The sequence below is a fragment of the Dermacentor andersoni genome, chromosome 6 (genome assembly GCF_023375885.2).
Source record: "Dermacentor andersoni chromosome 6, qqDerAnde1_hic_scaffold, whole genome shotgun sequence".
Taxonomy (NCBI): Eukaryota; Metazoa; Arthropoda; class Arachnida; order Ixodida; family Ixodidae; genus Dermacentor; species Dermacentor andersoni.
In genome coordinates this window covers 76,674,665-76,696,022 of record NC_092819.1, presented here as the reverse complement: position 1 = coordinate 76,696,022, position 21,358 = coordinate 76,674,665, and the positions used below count along the sequence as shown (strand labels likewise).

The window sequence follows — 21,358 nt, the reverse complement described above, 5'->3', positions numbered from 1 at the left end:
GGAGTTCACAATTCGGAGGACCATTCAGCGGCGTTCTATTGGACATTATTGATTTCGCATTCACAACTTATAAAAAGTGCTTAGGTGTCCTCGGATGTTTTTTTTTTCTTTTTGAAGTGCGAATTATTCGGCAAGACAGCACCAGCGCCCGGCAGCCACGGTCAGGAAAGTCCTGGAGGTTTTGCAAAAGCAAAGCTTCGCTTTAAAACACGTCTCGGGTCAAGCAACATCTTTCAGAACACAAAAGTGAGCACCGGCATAAAACTATCCGTGCTTCATACACGCGAAGATCGCGTTTAATGGCCGCAGTTAAACGCACGTCGAGAGTCAGCGCGTTCGAACTTGCGCGCAATCTCCGCGCTAAAATAAAATCAAATCGCGCCAGTTGGCACATCGCACCTGCCATCGAAAATAATGACGCGTATATATCTTGCAACCGTCGCGCACCCGCCATCGCTTGACGGCCTTACTTGTGGGCCGAACAAAACTTACGTTAATTAATCGCTGGAGGTACCACGTTGCCCCAGGTTGTACTCTATTCAGCAACACTCGCAGAGTTTTCAAAAGTTGCAAGCGTTGTAAACAAACCACAAGCTGAAATTTCAGACTGAGTCTTGCAGAAATCAGAACTGGTTCATTACTTACACCCAAACAAAAGAACTCAATTTGATACTCAGTATATATAACGGGAGAGATGTAATCCGGCTAACCTGTCTGCTGAGTCTACATTATATCAGTAACAAGATCGTGTGAGCCTTAAGATACAACGTTGCACAAACTCGGCGCTCAAAAGATTAGCGGTGGCAAACCGTGCGATAAAATTCATTCGTCCCTTGGAAACTGCCTTAAGTACGATTGTTTTTGCCTATGCTTTAACACGAGTGCATGATTGTTAAAGAAAAAAAAAAACAGATGCAAAGCTGATGCCCACAACCACAAGAACCTGGCCCATGTAGAGTTTTCACGGTTACAGCTTAGCTATATAGCTATCTTTCGCGCTACTCGTATAAGACTACAATTAAAGGTGGTTTTTCTTGGTGAAAATGAACATCTTGACATCAGCCTCAGTCAAACAAAATTGAAGTGGCATGTTCGTTTGATCGCCATCCCTCTATGTTCTCCCCAACTTGAGCTGAACGAATGTGTTGACCTTTACAGAGATAGTCGATAAGTGGTACCGAATGTCTGGCAATACTTCTTGCTCACTACCCTGGCAGACGACCCTCGTGCACAGCGGCTCTCCACAGCGATTCTTCGCGGGTTGATCGTAATCTCTCGAAGACCGCGATCTCTCGTGTCCGTGGACTACAGTTTTGGGAACGCCTTGGCACAGATCAAGGGACGAGAAACATTGAAGTACGCTTCTTCTTGCGGCCATTCGTATGTTGCCATATACTTGGAATGGTATCCAATAAATTCACTCGCAGTCTGGCCTCGTGCACAACGGTTCAACACGTCGGCGCCATTGAGTAAACAGGGTGGGCTTCGGATAACACAGGACTTGCCAATGCTGAGGCCGCCGAGCAGCGTTAAGCACTGTGGCACTTTCGACGTAAAAAACGCGACAGATAAGCGGTATATAGAACAACGTTACCGCACGGCCTAAGGAAGCACAGGATGCAAGGTGTCTGCGCAGAAGTGCAGCTAGATAAATCAACCCTACTCCTCCCCCCCCCCCCCCCCCTACAAAAAACCACACACACACACACACACACACACACACACACACACACACACACACACACACACACACACACTATGAAAACCCCAATGGTTCATAGTGCACCTCCCGGTAGCTCCAGCAATTGCTAACCCGCCACCATAGCGATTTCGTGCTGCTAAAATCTCCGCGCGTCTGAAAGATTAAACATTCAACTTCGCACTTTCGGTCATGGCCGCAACGATGTATTTCGCCTTGTGGCCCGGAGCGCCTTGGCAAGCTAGTGCTCAGGACGACTCAAACTGCTCGCGCGTTCTTCGGGCGCTCATCGCTGCCACGTAACGTTGATAAAAGCATCGGCAGCGCCGACAGAGCGCGAATGCATCCTTGTAGCTATCGGTGATAAGAGGGAAACCACTGCGTTCGCACAAACGCCTCGCCAGCCTAGACATCGCCGACACCACCGTCAGTTCCGGTCGCAACGGCTACGTACCACGGTGACTGCACTTTAATCCGGCAAATCTTCAAGCGCGCCTATTTCCTTTGTAACGTCTAGCCACTCGCCTGCTTCGTGGCGCTCGTTACAGATACACGATGCCGTGAACGGAAATCGCCGTTTGAAGCAGGCGAGCGTGACAGCCGGTTGCTCGTCTTTCGGGACGGAACAGGCCCGTCACAGACACGGGCGACGAGACACGCTGTTCACACAGCGGAACTTTACCTTGGCGGCGATGAGGAACACCTCGTCGCCGATGGTGGTGACGCCGCAGGCAGACACGGCGAGGGCGATCCCAGGGAAGATGTACGCGTTGTTGCCCTGTCCCGGGTAGTAGGTCTTGCCCTTGTACTTGAACGGCGGGAACGGGCTGCCGCTGGCGAACACGCACTTGCCCTGCAAAAGGATAACAAAGCACAGGTAAGGGCGACGCCTTCTCTCGATTACGCACACCTAGCTTATACGTCATCGCTCCGCTTATACTAGATGGATGACAGCGAACTCAAAAGTGCTTGCGCGCGTAAGTAAACAGTGTGGGAAGAGAGCGTTCCGCGTGACTGTGGGCCCGTAAAGCTATTGCGTACATTTGGCGTGCTCTGCTGTTAATCTTACAGGCAACTGCCGAATATGTTGCCGATGGTTGTGGCTACGTTGGATGAGCGACAGCGTCAGTGAAGGTAAGGGCGACACTCGAGCATCGTTCCACTACACCATGCTTCCAAATCCCGAGAGCAAGCGCTCCGTAGTTCCGTCTTTTCAGTGACGATTTGAACATTTATTTCCCATTAAATAGAGCTTCCAAAACCACAGCGTTAAGGCCGACAGCGCTACCTATTACAATAGCAAATTCGCTATTTATAGCGCTCGCCCCAACCGCGCCAATGACGCACGACAAAAAAGAAAAAAAAAAGGAACGAATTTGGGGAGGAAAGCAGCTTAGACGAAATTTCACAGCGTTACTATGTACTTGCTTCAACGAATGTAGGCGAGGGAAGCGTGTTACTGCGTGAATGGACCACAGGTTTTGCCGACAGCCGTTGATTCATGGAGTTTATTAAGAAGGGACAGAGGGGAAACACTGAATTAATTTACTCTGATAATGGTTGCCGTACTGGCTACCATTATCAGAGTAAATTAATTTACTCTTTACTTTCGCGATAGCAGTCGTGGACGGTAACGGAACCTTACGATCATCCGCATCGGTTAAAACGACCACCAGCGCTAAAGCAGAACAGATAGCCGTAGCCATCGCCATGGCAGACCCCACATTTACTCATGTCCTCACGGACTCGCGTGCCGCAATTCGGGCCTACGAAAGCGGCAACGTATGCAAAGAAGTGGCGCACATACTACTAGCGAGCTCAAAGGAGAGCAAACGACGCCTCTCCTGGTTCCCCGCTCACATGGGGAAAGACATTCACCCGCGGAAACCAAACCTCAATAAGAAGGCCCACGAACGTGCGCGAGAACTTGCCCGCCGCGACGGTCCCACGGCCTCCGAGGGGCTGGACATTCAGTTTAATGACCCGCTACTCACTTACCAAGAAATCACCTTCCACTATCGCAAAAGCAGAATGAAATACCCGCACCCGCACTCCAAACTCGAACGCGCACAGGCGGCCGCGTTTCGAATGCTACAAACGGACTCGTATCCGTCACGAGGCCTACTGAGTCACTATAACTCAGACATCCCGGCAAATTGCCCAGACTGCCAAGAACTTTATTGCTCACTCTCGCACATGCTATGGCAATGTACCGCGTTACCAAAGGGCCCTCTCTCTAGTGAGCCCGAATGGGAAGAAGCCCTCAAAAGCCCGGACCTCAAACTCCAGTTCAAGGCCGTCCAGAGGGCCCAAGAACTGGCGGAGCGTCACCACGTTCCCGTCCCGACTTGGGCGTCGCCTACGGTTTCGGCCCGAGGAGCTCCCCGTATGGGATCTCTAACGGCTTAAAACTCCTCAGGACCTCACTGAAGTTCTTGACTGACTGACTGATAATGGTTTCTTCCAAACTCAATGTTCCTTAATTTCGCGGTAGTATGTTGACAATTAGAATACAACATTAAGGTAGAGATCCAATTTTTCGGATTCGTGCCAGAACCACAGTACCAGGAAGTCGGGGTGACCTCACGGATTTCAAAATATCTGTTTTGATATTTATCCTGTTGCGGTTGAATATAGTCGTAGTAGTAGTAATTGGCTGTTTATTTTAGTTTAATATAGATATACGAAGGAAAATGAAGGGAAAGAAATTGCTGCTGGCTGCAGTAACTGTCTTCTGACGCCTGAACAACGCTCGGCTGAGGAGAAGGAGGTAAACGTTATTCGTAGTTCGCTTGGCGTAGTGACTTCATACAAGAGAGTTTGTCACCCGGTTCCTCACACCAGCAAGTTCTTGAAACTTTCCTAGACTTCGGCTCATCTAGAATACAACGTAGTCCATCTTACCGATAAACAGTTAAATACAGGCTCTGGCAGGTGCCGTCAAAAAATGCACGACGTCGCGTTGAGCATGGTGCGGGAACTTCGAGGCGGCGTCGCCATCCGCATTTCGTTCCTTGCGTCTTTTACTTGCCGACCAGGTATCTTCTCACGGTAACAACACTGGCGTTTTCGATATTCTAGAAGGGCGGTCTATTGATACAGCTCGGATAACTTTTTACCTTTAAGTGTAACGTCCAAGAGCAGTACTGCGGCGATGCGAGATGTCGTGGTGAAGGGCTCGGGATTAATTAATTCGCCTGGCATTCTTTAACGTGTACCTAAGCACACGAGCGTTTTTTTTTTTTTTTTTTTTCATTTCATCATCATGGAAATGCTGCCACAGCAGTCGAATATCGAAATAGCGATTTCGAGCTTAGCAGCAGAACGCCATTGTCACTGAGTGGCAGGAGGCCGGAAGGAGCAATTGGTATACACCCACCAGATGGCTCATTTAGGCAGGTTGGTGCAGTCGCGTTCAGTATCAGCACCAACACGGAGCCCGCAGTCGAAGCCCCCCCCCTCCCCCCCCTCCACGACTGCACGGTGCCAGCGTCGATGCACGTAAAACTGGTTTAACAAAAACGAGTAATTGGAACTTTTTTTAGTTCTCCACTTTCTTTTCTTCCATTTTTTTTTAGTATGTGGGGGCGCCGCCATGTAATCTCGCCCCTCCGCTCCCCTTCGACCGTGGGTAGCGTGTTGCAGCTTACGTTGAACGCGACTATACATACACCTGGGCTAAGGAACGGCGCTTTCGAACGGCACGAGAGGAGACAACCGAGACAGCACTCGCGTTGTCTGTCGTCGTCACCTTGTGCGCGTTCAAAAGCGCCGCTTCTTTTTTTTTTTTTTTTGTCTTTGCGCATGCCCTTGTGCATACAGTAAGTACTCACGTCGGTGTACGTGTACGCGGCGTCGGCAGTGCACTCGGCCTTGTGCGTCGGGTTGCTCAGCGCGAACACCACGGGTCGCTCGGCGTTGGCGCACATGCATTCCAGGATCTCCTTGTTGAATGCGTTGCTCTGCGCAGACGCGCCTGCAAAAAGAAAGAACGGGAGGGTGGGGGAGGAAAAGAGGTGTAGTTACGTCATCGCTCGAAGTTCTCGTATACGTGCGTCAACTTCACTCATCGCCGCTCCTTTTCGAATTTTCATCCTAACCGCCATGCCCAAAGCCAAAGCGTACCCAGATTAGGAAGCATGTTCGACGCCTATATAGCTAGAGCAGGACGTGTCTAGAGTGAAATCGCAAAACGGGCGTTGTTACGGGTCTCATTACTGACTGCGAGTCAGACAACGTCGTAGTTATACTTCTCCGTATCACTGCCATACCTGCTAACAATAGCAGATCGTATGTGCCCATACTGTGTGCGAAAAAGGGATTGACATGGAGCCAGCGTTATAGACGGCCGCTCGGAAGCTCACCAGGCTGTCGACTTTGCGCGCCAACCTGCTTCCTGTTTGTTGTGAACTGGCGAATAAAATATTTTGCTTCGTAGACTGCCGAACTGTCAGGATTCGCCGTGCGACATTCCAGTCACTGTTCGTAACACCAGTGGTGGCAAGCCTGGGCGAGGTGCGGCCTTTTCCGAAGAAGGTTTCGCGATTAATGTAACTTGTCTCGTCGTCCAAGGCCGATGAACTTCATCGCATCTCCGCTGCATATGGCACGACACATCGCTGTCAGAGTCTGTTGCGGTCAAATCTGTACCAACGCCATGAAAAGGCAGCTCAACAACGATGTGCGACCCGTCCTATTTTTCTGTACCTGAGAAATGTTCTTCGCTGGGCGTTTCTTTCTCTGTGCTCTGTAGAAAATAGCGTACAATAGGAATAGGCACGTAAACTGCACCGAATGCGTAGCTTACGTTATTTCCCCGACTTGGGGCAGGAAATACGTCGGCCAGAAAGGGGCGTTGCCTTAGCGCCCCCAGAACTCCAAACACAATCCCATATCATAGAAAAATGAGACACCTTCTTCGCTTTTATTTCTGGTCACGGAGAGTGCATTCGTACCATCAGGAAGAAACAATAAACTTTTATATGCCTTATAAGTAATGAATGTAGTAATTATATAATTAGTAACTCATTTTCTGAGCTATCCACAGCTGAAACTTCAGCCTAAAGAAGTTGCCGAAATATTCGTGGCAAGTTTCCTGCGCTAAAATCATAATGTTGAGGCATCAGACCCCGCATGCCAAATGATACTTTCGGCCTTGTGTGATTAATCAGAAGCCTAGTCAGCTTAATTATAATATTTACAGCTCCACGTCTGGTCACCTGAGCAGTTGCGTACGTCAATGCGGCTGCTCCGCCCGGGAGTGTTCCGGGAGTTTTTTTCGCCACAGTGCGATCGTGTTGGCGAGAAGCGCGTTTGGAACACACGCCACCCGTCGCCATACCATTCGTGAAAATGGGCGCGGATCGAGTTGGACTCACCGATGAGAACGGTGGGCTTGACGAATTTGACGATGTCGAGCAGGTTGTTCATCTGCTTCACGTCCTTGGCGAACTTCTCCTTGTGAGACTGCGTGCTGTCACCGTTCGGGGCGCGGTCCTGTACCGCAACGGACATGACGCAAACAACGAATCGTCAAACGTAAAGGTCGACGTACGCTAATAAGCTAACTGAAGCAGAAAGCGTAGGAAGTGAGTATGAACGCAATTGGCGAGTGGACGCGAACGCGAGTGCTATAAGTGACTTTATACATATGATGTATATCCATCTGCGGCCCCTTTGTGCATTATAATGCAAATTGCCTTGAGTCCTTCTTAAGGATACAGTAGTGAACAAAAAGATATATTTTGCATTTTCGGGTGTCCTGAGGTAAAGTGTTCGGAAAGTCGGCGCTGCAGTATGCAAGGCCGCTAGCCTAGGGCTGTTGAGCGCGCACGTAATGTGAAATTGCGTGCGCGCTGTTGAGCGAAGCTTTAATGATAACTGGAAAGCTTGGCTGAGTGAAAGGCTTCATATTCTATCGCGGGTATGATTTCACAATCGGTCAAAGAAGAAGAGAAAGGAAACGGGCGAAAAAACGCACATATATCCGCCGAACAAGTACAAACTCTGAAAAGGAGGCAACATCAAGCTCAATAAAAGAAACAAAGGGAAAAGTGCAGCTCTAGGGAACCGTCAATTAAAAAAAAATATGATATCCATCTATGTTCCTTTGGCTGCAACCGTGCACACCCTGTTTGACATTATGGACAAGAAGAAGAAGAAGAAAAAAACAGCGCCTAATAGCTCAGAAACGTAGATAATGGATTTTTCACAGCTAACAACAATATCGTTTCTTTTTGTTCAAGGCTCTATTAACCCAAACAAAGTAGAATACACGCAGAACATGCATGGAAGTGCTTTAATCATATTCTTATTGCCAGATTTCGTGAGAGTTGACACTAATCGGAGCCATACAGATTCGTCGTCAATGACGAGACATTGAAACACCCATGAAATACGTTTCAATCACCGCGATACGACAACAAAATGCCAGATGTAGTGTGAACATGTCTTCGTGCCACAGGATATTGCACCTCAATATAATGTATGTAGCGCAAAAAAAAAAAAATTGTAGCGAAGGAGACAGGCGTGTGTGCTACGGGCGCGTCGTCAACGCCTCGCTCGAGGACAGAGCTCGTGCATGTATACGGTTCTGGGTCGTTAATGAAACCGCGCTACATATTTGGTGGAGGTCGCTAGGTCTTCACCAACCCTGGAACTCCGCAGCCACAGCCCTATGACGATCTCTGTCACGGGGCTGAGAATGCTCGGCCGTTGCGCAGGAGGCGTGACTTTCAGTAACGTCATTGAAACAATAGTGCCGCTGCATGCCAAGAGGCCGATCAAAACGATTTGCTCAGCTTTATTTCCCGCCATGGAGAGTGAAAACAATGAACACGCTCTTTCAGTAACAAATAAATTACTATACAATTAACCATTCACAACTCAAAGATTGCGTCAGCCTATGAAAAAAGGACGCTGCTGTGGGTTACGTTTCTAGCGCTTAAACCAGGATTTTGGAGTATCAAACTCGGCGTAGCATAAACGATAAGTTGGTCATTACAGGGCTAAAAAATTGCCTTGTTTGTTTTTCTTTTCTTTTCACGTTGGTATAGCATCCTACTAGTCGATAATGAAAACCCACTTGAAAAGAAACTATATTCTTCTGTCACGGCGTGCGCGTATTTTGTGCGCGTGATTCTTTTTCTTTCTCTATCTCTTTTTTTTTTTTCCTTTTCTGCCAGTTCTGTCCAGAAATGACAAGTGCTCGAAAACATACCGACATTAAACTACAGCTAACGCGAACCCTCTGCGTACTCAATACTCCTTCGTCTCACTTAAATCTGCCGAGTGTTGCTAAACACGAGCACCTTGCTGACGGTGTTATAACACTTCATGCTCGGCGTGCAACGTTCAGTCAGTCATTAATGTCTACAGTAATGTCTGCAACCAACAATTAGCTCGTTCGCGTACATTTAACCGTTGTTAAATTATTAGTTAAAAAGGGCTGCGTGACTGACTGTACAATAAGCCGATATTACTGTGTATAGTTTTGAGGAATCCCTACGAAATTCACCCCGTTGACTCCCTTTCAGAAGAGTATCCAGCGCCTTGGGGAAAAAAATTATGCAACTTTGACGGGATCATCGACGATCCTGCATAAATCGTGCCTGAAAGGAATCTTATTGCGGGTATGAATGGCCCTGAACTTGTCTTCGGGCTTCAGGAGGACTTCATCGAGTGAGTGTGTGTGTGAGCGCGGCCTAACCTATTGCCGGCGTATGGCTGAAGCACACTCAAACCGCTCTCGGAATCGCATATACGTGCATTTTTCGGCGCTATGGCCTGAAGTGACACTCGGCAGCACTCCGCCACACTCGGGCCACAGAGTCTGTGGACCGAGACCATTTGTGGTGGCGCGTGCTGTGACCGTGTTTCAGCGCGGCTTAATTCGAAGTGAGCACAACAGGCACGCACCAAAAAAAATTACGGTGGCGCGCAGCGGTGTGCCAGCATTCGCCGCTTATAAGCGCGTTCCGAATAGCCAGCTGTAGTTTTTTTTTATTCGCCCGTGAGTGGTCAAATACAGTCGACCAGGGATTCTGACTTGCAGAAGTAATCCGCTTTAGCAAATTGTTTGCAGCAGAGTACACCTAGTGCCCGCGCTCTACCTACGACGCGTTAAACTGGGGCGCAACCTTATCACGGTTCGGAAAGCGAACCGTTTGTTTGCCCTCGCACGAGTGGTTAGAATGGCGCTTTCGTCAAAAAAAAAAAAAGAAGAAACGCGATTCTGACCAATCCCGCAAGGTCAAGCGAACGGGTCACTTTTCGAACAATTATAAGGTATTGCTTTTTCTCTTCATATTGCTTGATACTGTATAACAGGCCCACATTTAAAGCGAATAGCTGCCTTTTTGCTCTTTCGCCCGTTTTCGTGGCGGTTGGCGGTGGCCCGACTTTTACGGCCGATATATATATATATATATATATATACAACGGCTTCGATACAAAGCGCGCGCCCGCTTTCGCACACTCCAGTTCCACGGGGCACGTGCTCTCACGTGAGTTCCTTAATTGGGTGCGGCTCAAGGTTTAGATGACGTCGTGCAGCACACGGGCGGGACAGCCCTCCTCTCCTACCCGCCACCTTCCCCCCTGTAAAGGCTGCGAGAGAGAGTTCTGGTGGCAGGAAAGGAGGATGGCAGTCGCCTTGCAGGCCTGCGCTTGCGCCGCTTGATACTGACACACACGTGATGAATAGGTTTATATGTATAACCACCTCTGATACCGCTACAGAGATGGCTGGTTAATGACTATGTTCTCTGTAAGATTACGCAATGAAACTACACGAATGCTGCCTAAATGTTCTCACTGCAATAAATACGTGCCTTCAAGTGCGTCATTCCTTTAACGAAGCGAATAGTTTTCTAGAAACGTTTGGCTATTCGCTTATTTCTACAATCATCACCGATGCTTTCTGCGCAGTATTTGTCTCCACTTGTTCTTTCTTCTTGTTTACCACGGTAAAAAATGAACAAACACACACACACAGCGTGAGGTCCTCATCAATTCATGCAGACATGCCACTCCTACATCGTGCACTCGATCCGGTCCCCTGCAAGGCTATACCTATAGTGCGCACCCAGCGCGAGAACCTAACTGCACGTTTTAAACACGTACAACAGATTTCGGCAAGGCCTTGCCGCTTCTATATCATCCCCACCACACAGCACCAAAAAACGAGCGTCCAGCAAGCTCCATTATTTGTGCAAACCCGAAGGTCTAAGTGCGTACCTGCTTACATTTCTCCGTGTGTTATCCATGTACGTGGTCACTTTACTGCCGCTTCTGTAAACGCGCCATACTGTGCTGAGCTCCAGCAATCCGTGCCACCACTAACTTCAATTTGCGTGCAAAACCGAGCACTCGTGCGCTAACCGCAAGGCAAACTGCGTTTTATTTGCATCAGTCCTGAAACATTCCGCACAAGCTCCACCCGAAGGCGTACTTAGGGAAACACCTAAAAAAAAAAATCTCGTAGGTTAGCACTCCAAACCACCCGCACTGCATTGACCGCACCCATTTCCGATGTAACTCGCAGCGACCCGAAGCCTTCTCAAAAAGTATCGAAGCCATAATGTGGCAAATGAAGACAGCAACAGCTTGCAGCGCGTCGTCTCCGTAAGCGTAGGTGAAGGAAACAAACAAACAACAAGAAAAATAAAAGAGAAAAAAGAAAAAGAGAAAGAAGAAAGACCTCGCGACGCCACGCTTCAGACGTAATCTGTTTCCTGCCTCCTCCGTTATTCCTGCCTCAACTTGACTCCATAAGTTACTTCTGACTGAGTTCGAATTCAAGTCTCATTTGATGACACAGCAATTTCTCGGAATGAATATGTTCACAAATATCTCGAATTCTGCGCAGACGTGAATACTCTATAGACAAGCTAATGTTTGTAAAAAAGAACTACGTGACGTCACTGGCGCGCATGAACAAGAAAGAAGAAAAGGCTCTGGTGAGCTGGTTACATCATTTCGCAGCCGCATTAATATGCCACTTAGGCAGTTTTCTTATACGACGATAAAGACAGCTGCAGGGACACTAAATATCGCGTGTGCATGCCAGAAGCAGCAGGTGCGCTGTAGGCAGTGGTAAGTGCTTATCTGAACGTCGTTATTGCTTGGAGGAAGGTTTATAGACCGTCCATACTCATCATCGCTCTTTACTCGCCATACTCGCTATCCGGACAGGCCGCCATTGGAATATGAACCTGGCAACGTTTAACGCTAGAACGTTATCTAGTGAGGCGAGTCTAGTAGTGCTATTGGAGGAATTAGAGGGCAGTAAATGGGATATAATAGGGCTCAGTGAAGTTAGGAGGCCAAAAGAAGCATATACAGTGCTAAAAAGCGGGCACGTCCTGTGCTACCGCGGCCTAGAGGAAAGAAGAGAACTAGGAGTCGGATTCCTGATTAATAAGAATATAGCTGGTAACATACAGGAATTCTATAGCATTAACGAGAGGGTGGCAGGTCTTGTTGTTAAACTTAATAAGAGGTACAAAATGAAGATTGTACAGGTCTACGCCCCTACATCCAGTCATGATGACCAGGAAGTCGAATGCTTCTATGAAGACGTGGAATCGGCGATGGGTAGAGTGAAAACCAAATACACTATACTAATGGGCGACTTTAATGCCAAGGTAGGCAAGAAGCAGGCTGGAGACAAGGCAGTGGGGGAATATGGCATAGGCACTAGGAATAGCAGGGGGGAGTTATTAGTCGAGTTTGCGGAACAGAATAATATGAGGATAATGAATACTTTCTTCCGCAAGCGGGATAGCCGAAAGTGGACGTGGAGGAGCCCGAACGGCGAGACTAGAAATGAAATAGACTTCATACTCTGCGCTAACCCTGGCATCATACAAGATGTGGACGTGCTCGGCAAGGTGCGCTGCAGTGACCACAGGATGGTAAGAACTCGAATTAGCCTAGACCTGAGGAGGGAACGGAAGAAACTGGTACATAAGAAGCCGATCAATGAGTTAGCGGTAAGAGGGAAAATAGAGGAATTCCAGATCAAGCTACAGAACAGGTATTCGGCTTTAACTCAGGAAGAGGACCTTAGTGTTGAAGCAATGAACGACAATCTTGTGGGCATCATTAAGAAGTGTGCAATGGAAGTCGGTGGTAACTCGATTAGGCAGGATACCAGTAAACTATCGCAGGCAACGAAAGATCTGATCAAGAAACGCCAATGTATGAAAGCCTCTAACCCTACAGCTAGAATAGAACTGGCAGAAGTTTCGAAGTTAATCAACAAGCGTAAGACAGCTGACATAAGGAAGTATAATATGGATAGAATTGAACATGCTCTCAGGAACGGCGGAAGCCTAAAAACAGTGAAGAAGAAACTAGGAATTGGCAGGAATCAGATGTATGCGTTAAGAGACAAAGCCGGCAATATCATTACTAATATGGATGAGATAGTTCAAGTGGCTGAGGAGTTCTATAGAGATTTATACAGTACCAGTGGCACCCACGACGATAATGGAAGAGAAAATAGTCTAGAGGAATTCGAAGTCCCAAAGGTAACGCCGGAAGAAGTAAAGAAAGCCTTGGGAGAAATGCAAAGGGGTAAGGCAGCTGGGGAGGATCAGGTAACAGCAGATTTGTTGAAGGAAGGTGGGCAGATTGTTCTAGAGAAACTGGCCACCCTGTATACGCAATGCCTCATGACGTCGAGCGTACCGGAATCTTGGAAGAACGCTAACATAATCCTAATCCATAAGAAAGGGGACGCCAAAGACTTGAAAAATTATAGACCGATCAGCTTACTGTCCGATGCCTACAAAATATTTACTAAGGTAATCGCAAATAGAATCAGGAACACCTTAGACTTCTGTCAAGCAAAGGACCAGGCAGGATTCCGTAAAGGCTACTCAACAATAGATCATATTCACACTATCAATCAGGTGATAGAGAAATGTGCGGAATATAACCAACCCTTATATATAGCTTTCATTGATTATGAGAAAGCGTTTGATTCTGTCGAAACCTCAGCAGTCATGGAGGCATTAAGGAATCAGGGTGTAGACGAGCCGTATGTAAAAATACTGAAAGATATCTATAGCGGCTCCACAGCCACCGTAGTCCTCCATAAAGAAAGCAACAAAATCCCAATAAAGAAAGGCGTCAGGCAGGGAGATACGATCTCTCCGATGCTATTCACAGCGTGTTTACAGGGGGTATTCAGAGACCTGGATTGGGAAGAATTGGGGATAAAAATTAATGGGGAATACCTTAGTAACTTGCGATTCGCTGATGATATTGCCTTGCTTAGTAACTCAGGGGACCAATTGCAATGCATGCTCACTGACCTGGAGAGGCAAAGCAGAAGAGTGGGTCTAAAAATTAATCTGCAGAAAACTAAAGTAATGTTTAACAGTCTCGGAAGAGAACAGCAATTTACAATAGGCAGCGAGGCACTGGAAGTCGTAAGGGAATACATCTACTTAGGGCAGGTAGTGACGGCGGATCCGGATCATGAGACGGAAATAATCAGAAGAATAAGAATGGGCTGGGGTGCGTTTGGCAGGCATTCTCAGATCATGAACAGCAGGTTGCCATTATCCCTCAAGAGAAAAGTGTATAATAGCTGTGTCTTACCAGTACTCACCTACGGGGCAGAAACCTGGAGGCTTACGAAAAGGGTTCTACTCAAATTGAGGACGACGCAACGAGCTATGGAAAGAAGAATGATAGGTGTAACGTTAAGGGATAAGAAAAGAGCAGATTGGGTGAGGGAACAAACGCGAGTTAATGACATCTTAGTTGAAATCAAGAAAAAGAAATGGGCATGGGCAGGACATGCAATGAGGAGGGAAGATAACCGATGGTCATTAAGGGTTACGGACTGGATCCCAAGGGAAGGGAAGCGTAGCAGGGGGCGGCAGAAAGTTAGGTGGGCGGATGAGATTAAGAAGTTTGCAGGGACGGCATGGCCGCAATTAGTACATGACCGGGGTTGTTGGAGAAGTATGGGAGAGGCCTTTGCCCTGCAGTGGGCGTAACCAGGCTGATGATGATGATGATGATGATGATGACTCGCTATCGGTCAGTGCGGCGTCCTATCGACACTATCTCACAGAGTTCGTGCAAATCCTGCATGCATTACTGTAGTGCATTCTCCTAACCTCAATCGTCGCAGCAATACCCGGCGAAAGATGTGTGCGAACCGATCATGCTCTTACGTTCAGCCACAGGCCCAGATCTATATTCAAGTGAACCTTCAGCTTTTATTCTTACCTTGTGCGGCGGAAGACCCTGTACAAGAACAAAAAACAAACAAACAAACAAACAGAAAATCGTTCATATAAATATCATACAGAAGTTAAGGTGCGCTGCGACTATGAAAAATGCTATTTCGCTGTCCGGCGAGACGTCGCATGTTGCTCACTAGCATGTTTAAAGGTGGAACAATTTATCCAGCCCGCTCGGTCAATTATGAAAAGCACAGGCAGAATCCGACAGGCTTAAATGACTGTCCCAATATTAAGCCTGGTCGTTCATGTAAATTAGGGTTTTCATTGAGCTGTTGTATTGTGGCCCGGTCCCCAAGGCAAAGCTAAAGTATACTTAGCTTGTGCGCACATACGAAAAGTTTTACTCTGAACAATGCTATCAACGGCGACTTCATTCATGTACTGAAAAACAGTGAGTTAATAGGAGGCTTCTGGGCATCACAAGCTCGCCATCCCTTGAGCACTGCGACTCTATTGGAGTAAACGGAATCAATTAAGGACGTTCTTTTTTCTTTATATTTTTATGCTATAGTTGGCCCCCCGTCTAAATTTGAGAATCGCTGGCCAAGTCAGCGACGCGTGATGAAAGAACACAGAGGAATTAGCACGCAAGAAATTGCGAAAACGAGAACAAATATAGTGTCTCATAAGTATAGCAAAAAAACCAATCAACTCCCACCTTGACGATAAGACCTCTGGAGTCGAGCATCCAGATGCTGTTTCTCGCATCTGCATCGCTGGTGCCTTCTGTGACCATGGCCATGACCAGTAGCTCGGCGATTCCCAGGGAAGCCTGCGGGTAGGCCCCCCGTTAGGCACGAGAGCGGCAACGACGAAAGATGTAATCGTACTTGTCGTTTTCATCGAAACTGCTCGCGCCATTTTCTTTTCTTTTTTATATTCATTACTAATTTCTTTCAACCATTTACATTTCCTGCATCTCACGTGTATTTGATTAGAGAAATCAGAGTGAGAGAAATTCATCGCAGAAACCGGAGAAACCGGAGAAATCACAGCTGAAGCTTTCTCTTAAGTCACGCTAGGCTAGCTCACAGATGAACGACGAGCATTAGCAGAGTTTCACTTTGTTCCCAAACTTGTGGTAGCCCTCGAATAGTTCCCGCATTCCTAAAATAAAATTCCTCACTGCTGTGTCGGCTGTGGGTAGGAGTAGCATTCACCAACTCCTACAGCTATCGTATTGGAATGGCGGACTCACCAATGCGCGCTAAGTGCAAGTGTGAAGAGACCATCAGTCATCTTCTGTGCCACTGTTCTCGCTTCGATAATCAACGTCACACTCTCCAGTGCGCCTTGGATAGACTGGATGACAGGCCATTTACGGAAGCGAAGATCTTGGGAGCCTGGCCTCACAGTTCGTTAGCCCAGAAAGCAGCTCGAGCGCTTTTTCACTACCTGAAGGCAATAGACTTGAGTGCCCGACTATAGACATCCTACACCTAACTTTTCTCTCCCTCTCTCTTTCACTCCCCATTCCCCTCCCCACGTGTAGGGTAGCAAACTCGACTCAGTCTGGTTAACCTCCCTGCCTTTCCTTCTCTCTCTCTCTCTCTCTCTCTCTCTCTCTCGCCTCGGAGGAAGTTCGACAACTGTACTCCGGCAAATGTCGTTCGCAATTCCACTTGCTCCAGTCAGCGCGCGCTGTACTCATTAGAGAATACGACGTTACTGGCCCTTCAAAGATTTCTAAAAGCGAGCAATGCTCTCGTTAAGTATTAATTAGAGTGTTTAAATGTGATAGCGCATTCCATGTTTTTTTTTTCTTTTACCCGACTGCCGCCAGTCCAACGCCTGGTTTTGTGTACCTCCATAAAAATTTAATCCCTGATTTCTCATCTGCCCTGGTTTTAGTCTAGCTAAGTGACCGGACTATGTGTTTACTTTAGTGCACATATGTGACTGGACTTTGTGTTGCTGTGTAGCTCAGTTGACTTTCAGTTTGTGATTAGCACTAGTTTACTTGCGTGACTGGACTTTGTGTTTTTATAATTTGGAGTTGTCTTTCAGTTATAGTGTGACATTAGTGTACTTATCGAGAAGAAAGGGGGTTAACCGAGGGGCCCGATTTTTATTAGTCATATTATACGAAGCCAACAAACACTGACACCAAGGACAACATAGGGGAAATTACAAGTAATTTACAAGCACAAGTCATTTCCACTACGTTGCCCTTGGTGTCAGTGTTTGTTGGCTTCTTATAATATGATTAGTGCACTTATGTTACTGGAATTTCTGTTGTTATGATTTCACTATTATGATTTATTCTTCTTTTCATATCCCTACGTGAAAAGGAGTAGCCGGCGCCAATTAAAGGTCATATCTCTTAAATACAATACAATAATACTGATAATACGACACCGCGTTTGCACAGCGCGCAAAAGCGCCAAGTCGAAATGCGTGCACCGCCTTCGCGCCGAAGCGCGCAGGTTCACGCAGCCTTAAGTGCCCGAGGTGGCGGCGATCTCGCTCTCACCTCTCCGGCGCCCATGAAGAGGAACTTGTTGGCGGACAGAGGTGTCTTGGTGATGCGCATGCTGGCCAGGAGACCGGCCACCGCCACCGATGCGGTGCCTGCGGTGGTGCGTAGGGAAAGATGCATACTGTGTATCAGAGACGCGGCTTTACCCTAGCTACTCCTCTAGATTTTGCGTGTTTGGCAAACGGCAACGTGTAACACGGTGGAGGGCCACCATTAGGGCGAGGAGGAGAGCGAAAAAGCAGGGAAGGATGCGCACGAGCAGTGGAAGAGGAGATGGGGAGGCGCGTGACTGGCTGATGCACGTGGTGATGTAACGGACACAGGAGGAGAAAGTACCCAGTATTGTAAAGAGAAACGCGAAACGGTAACCGGAAATCATGCTATCGATGACATTGACAATTATATTCGATTATTTCTGATGGAATTTTTTTTATGGGATTTCCGTTGCTCTTGCACGTTCCACCGCAAATATTGTAACCGCCGCCCTCTCCCCCCTCTCTCTCAGATACACACGCACATACAACTGCTGAAATTTTCAGTTAACAGGAAGTAAAGTGTTGCGAGCAAAATTACGATTTCACTGCTTTATGTTGTTTTCGGTAACTTCTGTAAGGCAGCAAAGCTGAAGAGCACGGAGTTTTTTTTTTTTTTTTTTTTTTTAGTTCTCGCGTTTTCTATGCAGTTCACAGTGTTAGATGATGTCTCTTGGTACTTTGTTGGTGGCGTGTAAAATCACAGCAATTGCGAAATGTCCCTTAGTTTACTTTGTTTTTTTTTTATTTCTACGCAGTTGGCTGTCTTGCATCTCCGTCCATTCACAGGAACTGCAAAACGTACTGCTTCTTTGTAATTCGTTTTAATGCAGCACGATGTCCACACGCATTATTGAACCGGCTTTATCTGTGTAATCGTTCACTTCGCCTCACTTTCTTATAATAATAATAATAATAATAATAATAATAATAATAATAATATAATCTTTATTTCACTCATGAAGTGAGGGAGTGCGGGCAAAAAAGCTGACAAGTCAGCTTGACTAGTTCTCAGCTCCCCGGAGTACAAAATAGAAGAAACAGAAACACTTTTCGCATGGCAACATAAAAACCACAAACAAATAGTAATAGTAATGCAGCAATAACTTTATTATTGCTTCATTATTATTGCCAATTATTTATTAGTTCAATGTTTTATCGTTTGTCGTGAATCTAACGACAGAATAGCTGCAAACGTTTCTCACTTTATCCGAATGAATGAATGAATGAATGAATGAATGAATGAATCAATCAATCAATCAATCAATCAATCAATCAATCAATCAATCAATCAAAGTGCTAAACCCCGTCCCTCGCGACACGCAAGTTTGTTTCGCTTTCTTAGAATATTCTACCACGGGCGAATCTCACCTTGAATGTCGTCGTTGAAGGTACAGTAGCTGTTCTTATATTTTCCGAGCAGCTTGAACGCGTTTCGGTTGCCAAAATCTTCGAACTGGATCAGGCAGTTCTTTCCGAACCTGAAAGAGGCGAAACAATGGAGAACGAAAGTAAAATTACAGCGGATGTAAGGACCAGGGCGCAATACAAGAAAGAAGACAAAAAATGGTGCTCTTTGTTCTGTCGACCAAAATAGTTTACCAAAGAAGCTGCGACCATTGAGTGCTACAGAAATAGTGAAAATAATCACAAATAGGTATGCAAATATACGGGATTGAAATGCGTATTACCTATGGAAGAAGAGCAAATTTCGAGAACATAGACCAGAAGGCAAGAAAACATTTATTTATGTCAATAAGTGTATGGTAATGAGTTACCCCTTGAACAAGGCTCAGGAACGCAGAAACCCAGCATGGACAAGAAGCGAACGAAATGGAGCTATTCCTAACAGCGCCGTAGATGCAGCAATCGTTCTTTGCGGAAGCATGCAGGGTTGCCACGGCTTCTGATGCATAAAGTAAACCTTTTGGCCCCGAGAAGCGCACGTATGTCGGATGCATTAACGAGTCGCGAAATGTGTATAAAACCGATTTGACGTTGATCGTTGATGCATGCACAAGCGAGGAGAGCGTATATGCTGGCGTATGCTGCCTGAAGCAACGCCAATCCGAAGCAATGGCAAGACCCGCCGTGGTTGCTCAGTGGCTATGGTGTTGGGCTGCTGTGCACGAGGTCGCGCGATCGAATCCCGGCCGCGGCGGCCGCATTTTGATGGGGGCGAAATTCGAAAACACCCGTGTACTTAGATTTAGGTGCACGTTAAAGAACCCCAGGTGGTCGAAATTTTCGGAGTCCTCCACTACGGCGTGCCTCATAACCAGAAAGTGGTTTTGGCACGTTAAACCCCATAATTAAATTTTTAAGCAATGGCAAGCTCATGTCATCCGCGGCGATACCGCTCAAAAGATGCCGATTTCTCTGTAACAGAACGGTGGCGCCATCTATCACCGCGCGGCGTGTTTCGCCGTAGCAGTTAGGCCTTCATCACACGATGCGGATAACCAATCCCAAAAAATCCACCGAGAAAACGCCTAGACTTCGCTGCTGAGGTGACGTAAAGCGTAGCGAAAGTCAATGCCCCATTTACTTCGTATGAAGGGGGCAGACCGGTTAGGAACAGCTATCCGCTCGGCCTAAAGCGGGCAGGCTTTGATAGGTCATGTGCCGCCATGTCTGGCGATCACGTGATTTACGTTGCGTCCATGCAGCGGAAGTCTGCGGGAGATCTCGACAAAAAGCGCTTCTGTGGTACAAAGCAAAAGAAAAAAAAACGAACAATAAATCAAGAAAGAATACTGACTATTAAAGGAGCAGCGCAGGGAGGACGAGGACAAAAAGAAAACATTAACAAAAAAAAGAACTTGCGAGCGCTGCAACAACAGCTGAGTTTTATTGCCGATGAACCGACATTCATAGGTAAAAATAATCGGTTTCGTTAGTGTATATGAAAGGAAAATCTTGTGAAAAATCAACACAACAGGGATATGCGATATCTTCTTTCGACAGTCACCGACAGCTCGTGCTCAGATAAGCGGGCTCAGCAATTAAACTTACTCTCCGACTAACCTCACACCTCTGCGTACACCGGCAATTCCATTTTGAATTTAGGAGCGCAAAAATGTCATTTCGCGCGATTTCTACATAATCGCGCTTAACTGTAATATATCTCTTTAAATTTTGATAATGCTGTAACTTCCGTGTACGGTGGTAAGTAGACTAAGCACCGGCCTCCCTTCCGTAATACGTACAGCAAGCAAAGAGTAAAGTTCATTTTCAGCGGGAAGGCAGCGCACAGAGCGTTCCGCTCCTTTTAGCACATAAATACGTAGAGCCGCGGTGGAGCACGCTCGCGCCATTAGTACGTGTTAACAGGCAGTGTCTGCCTCGCACAAAACGAAGAAAGACAAAATAAAAAGACCAACGTCTTATTTTGGTGCCTCAGAAGAATTCACGTTGTGCAGTGATGACGGAACCTTGCCGGCACTGGGCCTCACTACCCTTACAAAAGCAGGGGCCAATCAGCGCTCGTTTGTCACGTTCCCATTTAATCTAGACGCAGCGTTCTCGTGATGATTTATTGTATACTACTTTTACATTTAACGTCACACAATACACCAGCGTTCTTATCCCTCTTTAATATACCGATAATTAGTTTTCTTAATTTTAAATCGTTACCTTGAGCCAACCGACCGCCATTGTTTTGGCGCACTACGGCCCTCATAGCCAGTGTGCCATCTAACTCCATAATCATCATCATCAATAGCATCATCATCACAGAATATTACCGTAAACGTATTCGAATTTAAATACATGTGATGTGCAATGATATATTTTGTAGCTATTGGTTTAAACCATCTAGAACCGTATTCGCAAAACTTTCGTAACGTGGCCTTTATTGAAATGAATATTACGAGAGGTT

The 21,358-nt window shown here is 46.8% G+C and overlaps 1 protein-coding gene across 4 annotated transcripts in view; it reads right to left on the bottom strand.

Annotated features, from left to right (window-relative positions):
* The window catches only part of LOC126522403 (NADP-dependent malic enzyme-like), a 168,853-nt gene that overhangs the window by 7,772 nt on the left and 139,723 nt on the right, over positions 1-21,358 (bottom strand). For all 4 annotated transcript variants that reach the window (XM_050171152.3, XM_055066400.2, XM_050171155.3 and 1 more), the window contains 6 exons: positions 18,850-18,959; positions 17,441-17,538; positions 15,626-15,739; positions 7,078-7,195; positions 5,533-5,675; positions 2,382-2,552 (listed from right to left, as the gene is read on the bottom strand). In XM_050171152.3, the coding sequence (XP_050027109.1) occupies positions 2,382-2,552; positions 5,533-5,675; positions 7,078-7,195; positions 15,626-15,739; positions 17,441-17,538; positions 18,850-18,959 (754 nt within the window). The remainder of the gene's footprint in view (positions 1-2,381; positions 2,553-5,532; positions 5,676-7,077; positions 7,196-15,625; positions 15,740-17,440; positions 17,539-18,849; positions 18,960-21,358) is intronic.